The 5294-nt window shown below is 35.4% G+C and overlaps 1 protein-coding gene across 2 annotated transcripts in view; it reads left to right on the top strand.

Annotated features, from left to right (window-relative positions):
* LOC107089147 (protein phosphatase 1 regulatory subunit 12B-like) overlaps positions 1 to 4961 on the top strand; it is an 8020-nt gene extending 3059 nt beyond the window's left edge. The window contains exons 2-7 of one of the 2 annotated variants that reach the window (XM_015381749.1): positions 1686 to 1702; positions 1814 to 1949; positions 3414 to 3515; positions 3594 to 3641; positions 3716 to 3766; positions 4709 to 4961. In XM_015381749.1, coding sequence (XP_015237235.1) covers positions 1686 to 1702; positions 1814 to 1949; positions 3414 to 3515; positions 3594 to 3641; positions 3716 to 3766; positions 4709 to 4795 — 441 coding nt within the window. In that variant the 3' untranslated portion in view covers positions 4796 to 4961. Of the gene's footprint in view, positions 1 to 1685; positions 1703 to 1813; positions 1950 to 3413; positions 3516 to 3590; positions 3642 to 3715; positions 3767 to 4708 lie in introns of both variants that reach the window. The other variant, XM_015381748.1, reaches the window with a different exon arrangement.
* Positions 4962 to 5294: the final 333 nt, after the last annotated feature.

Here is a 5294-nt window from a genome sequence, read left to right as displayed (position 1 = left end):
CGTTTACAGAACCCCAAAACGCCGGCTTCGTATGGATGAGAGGCCGGTTTGGTGAAAAATTTGTGCGTTTAGGCCAGGGTTCGGCTTCGTGTGGACGGGGCCTTTATGTGACTGCTAGACGGAGTAGCCTCCTCTGTCAACATTTAGTATTAGTGTAAACTAACAGATAGCCTCTATTTAATTTTTTAGGAATGTACTTTTACGTATATAAATAAACTGTCTCTCTTGTATCAATGTAATTTGAAAAATTTATTTAAAAAAAGAAAAAAAAATGTTTTAAATTTGCTCCTGCGGAATGATTTTCTTTGTGTTTGAAACTTGTAACAACATGTGAACTGAGGCTTAGACTTAGACTTTTATTGTCGTTTTGTATACAGAGTGTACACAAAGCAAAATTTCGTTTTGTACAGCTCTCATGACATTTCCATTTCTTAAAGTGCAGCAGTGATGTAATGTAAGCAAGTTTGTGAGAAAAAACATGGTGCAAAAAAACGCAAACGAAACAGAGGACTAAAATCTACAATTTGCACATGTTGCTTGTGAATATGTATTGTTTAATGAAATGGGGGAAACACATGGACAGGTCTTTGACAGAACCCCTTTATCACAGGGAAACACAGAGAAACAGGAAATATAAACACGCTTGAAAAAACTTAAAATAAGATTTACAAAGCCTGAGTTCAGAGTCGGGCTTGTACATTTTGTAATGACTCATGAAAAAATTCATAGGAAAGCCCCACAAATTTGACACCATATTAGGAAAAAGGATGTGTTAACAAAAGAAAAGTTCTTCCGATATTTACCTTCTCAGAGGATGAAGATGATATGGCTAGCTTGATGCTTTTGTAATGATTTCTTTTTTTTCAGTTTATTAATATTTTTGTTTTGCACCCCCTGGGATTTATTTATCAGATATTGTGTGCTCTACAGATATTGCATTTTTTTTTTTCATCCATGTGTTTGCAACATTATGACTCTAGCTGACATTTAATCTTAAACAATGGACCTCTGTTTCCTTGATTTCTCTTTATATGTTTATATAAAAAACCCTGACAATTAAATTTTCTTTTCTATGTATTTGGACAATATCATTTCTTTAACAGATACTTTTGCCTGCAATTCCCTAAGGACATAGCTCACATAACCTTTCCTTACTAAGCAGGATATAGTGAGCAAAATGTCAGAGTCACTGCTGGAGTTATTACCTTTTTTGGATATGTTTAGCTATCTCTGCTTGTCAGTTTATTTAAGGGATCGTTTCCTCTCTCCTCCTTTAGCTTACTTTGGTCTGGTGTGTCTGGCTGCCATAAAGTTTTAAACAGCCTACATAAAAACATTTCAAATGTACAGTAGGACAAAATGGCATTACTACTTATTTCTTTGGATGATGAATGTTTGTAATATGTTCTTTGTATACCTGGAGTGTGTAACGAAGATCATTTCCCCCTCGGTTCATTAAAGTATTTCTGATTCTGTTTCTGAAAATGTGTGCATATTAACTGTATGATATTTAAAAGATGCCATTTGGTCATAAGAGCTATGTTGACATTTAACAAAGCTGATATGCATGAGAAAAACAGTTTAGTTTGAGACAAAACAAAATAAGAAAATAAAAACAACTCAGTCTTTTGTCTTCGATTTTTTTCCAGACATGCTCTAAAACATATATATATATTTTATTTCAGCATGAAAGGCTGTCTAGGTAAGTTTACCAATGATTTGGACAACTAAAACACAAGTATTATCCTTATAGTGCAAGATTTGTTGCTAAAGTTTGAGAGAAACTGATAATAATAAGCTCTTATTTATTTAGACTGAGCTCATCCAGCTCATCTGATGTCCCAAACGACACATCAACAAACCATGCAGAGTCTTATTTTTTACGAAGGGAGAACAGGCTGTCGGCAAGGAAAAAGGCAGAAGAAGAGATGAATAGTGACTATAAAAAGGTAAATCATGCAGTTTGACTGTTAGTCTTTTCATCTGCTGATGTTATTCTAGTCATCGTAAAAAGAAAGTATATCATATGTCAGTTCTTTGGTTTTATTTCATCTATCAGTAACATATCTGATATAATATATACTGTTTAACTACATGATATGGTACCCTGATAAAAGCAACTCGGCTATCATAGATACCCTCACATCATTGTTAACTTCAGACTCATAAAGCACAAGAGAAAGCTTTACAAATTACATATTAATTTTTGAAACAATTTTTGAAACTTTTCCTTGCTATTTCCATATCACTGTATCTCATAAAAGACATGCATGGATTTTGCATGTTCTTCCCGTGGATACGTCAGTTCTTTGTAGGTACTCAGGCTTCCTCCCACAGTCCAAAAAAATGACTGTTAGGTTAAATGGTATGTCTAAATTGTCCCCAGGTGTAAATGTGTCTTTACATGGTTGTAAGTCTTTGTACTGTATGTCTCTGGCTGTGTCTGAACGTCCGCCCTAACCCCACAATCACTCAGTCCCTATAGAGAGGGGACTACATAGTGAACTCAGTTAACTGACCTTTCTTACAGATGATCACTACTTTTCACTCCCCAATGGTCACGTGACTCCGCCTACCCGCACGTTGCCTGCGCCATCTTTGCTATTTGTCGCCGCTGTGACAACAAATCCCATAATTATTAGCAAGAGAGCTCGCAAAGCAATCCGCGATATATCTCCTTGTCTAGTGAACATCTTCTAGTGAATATCGCTACTTTTCCTGTTTTCCCTTTACCCGTTCGGACACTGATCTAAAATGGCGTAACCACTACATTGTGCCCTATAAAGTGATGAAGGCGAACATTCAGACACAGCCTCTCTGTTGCCCTGCAACAGACTGGGGACCTGTATAGGTTGTACCCCGCCTTTCGCCCGAGCTAGGCACTGGCCCCCCACCGCGACTCTGTTGAAAAAGAAAAAAGATGCATGGCACCCCGTTTTATCCACAAATATTCTTCCTCTACAGTTCGGCCTTCAATAAGAAAATTGAAAACTAAAGATGAAGTTATGCTATGCTAATAAGTAATTTTGCATGAAATTCTTTCATAAGTATTTTGTTTCAAACAGAATGGTCTCTTTTAATCTAGTTAATCAGTGAATACAACAAAATGGCATAATAAAGCCATGAGGTATTTATATGGGTACCAAATTAATGTTGTTTGTTAAGCACTTAGATACATCTATCCATCAGCTGTTTTGACTAGTTATTTAAATCCCAAAATCCCTTTCATCCCTATTGAAAATGGTGCTTCTTTGTAATTATTATTATTTAAATAACTTACAGATACCACACACACAAATTGCCTCTTAAACTATAAGTACACATTTAACTCAGTTGTTTTAGGTTTTTATTTGTGTAAATTTCCTGGCTTTTGAATATGTCTCTGTGGTGATGAAAACATGTAAATTTTACAGATGTATGAAAAGGCACTGGCAACAAATGAAAGGCTCAAATCCCGACTGGAGACCAGTAAACAAGACTTGGCCACAGTTAAAGACCAGCTGCATCAAGCACAGGTATGAAATTCAATTTATTATAGCCCATATGATAATAAAAAACATTTTAATAAAAACAATCTCCAATTTGCACAGAAGGGGTCAGAAGATGATTGTAGCTCCCACATGCTAGAAGCAGAGAAAAAGGTACACGCTAATTTGTCTTTTTTGTGTATTTTTATGAAGCAATATAATTCACATTTAATAAATGATCTTCACAGGAAAGTTGGAGCCTTAAAAAGAGGATATCAGATATGGAAGAACAGTTAAAGGTAGTTTTTATTTGTTTTATAAGAAAATGAATTATTAAATACTGTTACTCTAAGAGGCTTAAAAAATACACACGCACACACAAACCAAATGTTTTGTTGTTGTTGGCTTCAGCTGGTATCACTTGTCACCATTCTGCTGTGTGTAGGCTTTGGAAGCTGTAAGTACATTGAGACCACAGCCTTAGTGAGCAATATTTGTTCACTGTAGAATCACAGTGGACTGCTCTATGCTGCCCTAGAAGATACTAACAAAGGTTTTTGTTGTCTGTCAATGAAATGTCCGAAGAGTTACAGCATGGGATTCTATGCTGATAATAAACCCTCACTTTAGAGACACGCTGTGAATGTGGACAAAAGTGTGTGTTTGTTTCTCTGTGTAAATGTGTTATTGTATTGTATCCCTCATATACAATCAGTGTGATTTTTTTTTTTATCAGGCCAATTATGACCTAATAGAAGCAAAACAAGACCTAATATATTAAAAATATTTTTCTTAATCATCACATCGAGGCTGCATCTTAGGGAAATGCTAACTCTACCTGCTATCTCCTCTTTGATGTAGGATAATTTTATCAACAAATTCATATATATATATATAACCATTTTATTTGTGTTTGTCGATTCTGATTTTGATGCAGATTGTGAACACCCCTACCCTCCTCTACTAATATGGATGAGGGAATTAAAAAGCATAATCAACTGTTTTAGTCATCATTGTGATCATGGTTAAAGCCACCAACAGGTAGTGATTTATTAGACTGGAGGAAAAAGTAATTAAAAATGTTTTAGTTATACAACCCTTATCATAATAACTACAAATATTTATCTATTTAGTGTCTAAACCCACTTAACCCTGCACGGTATGGGGGAAATTTCCAGCAGTCAAGAGGCACGGTAGACCCTGGAAATGTTTGTTTAGGCTTTTCTGTGCTTTTTTCCTAGGTGAAAGCTGAGCTGAAGCAGGAGAACCAGAGGTTGAAGGATGAGAATGGGGCTTTAATCCGTGTCATCACTAAACTCTCCAAGTAAAACAGGAAGCAGGCGGGGGCAAGCAAGGGGGAAGCTATTTTTATTTCCATTAAAGGGTGGAAGTCGACCTCTGCCTTGACGACTTTAAAGACTGTGGATCTGCTGAGACTCTCATGACATTTTGCATTGTTGTTATATTGGTTGTGTAAAAAACAATAAAGTTCTTTATAAGGCTGATGTTCTGATTTTACAGTTTTCTCCGGTGTTGTGAAACACATGTTTATGCTTTAACATATTATTTAGAATAATGAGGTCTATTCTAAATAATATTTGATAAATAACATGCAGTCTGTTATTTAGAACATAAAAACATAGTAGTGCAAATTTTCGTAACTTTGAAAAATATATCAACCATGAGGGCTTAAACTCGCCGATGGGGAATAAAACAATACATACCACATATTAAAGATCATAAGAAAGTCTAAAGCTCTGATAAATTAATAGGAAAATGTCTTGGGGAAAGTATACTCTTCCAAATTTTCTAATATTTATTATTTGC

This window comes from Cyprinodon variegatus, unplaced genomic scaffold (genome assembly GCF_000732505.1).
Source record: "Cyprinodon variegatus isolate N-32 unplaced genomic scaffold, C_variegatus-1.0 Scaffold241, whole genome shotgun sequence".
Taxonomy (NCBI): Eukaryota; Metazoa; Chordata; class Actinopteri; order Cyprinodontiformes; family Cyprinodontidae; genus Cyprinodon; species Cyprinodon variegatus.
Note: the sequence above shows the minus strand (reverse complement) of the source record. Positions and strands in the feature narration are given on the sequence as shown.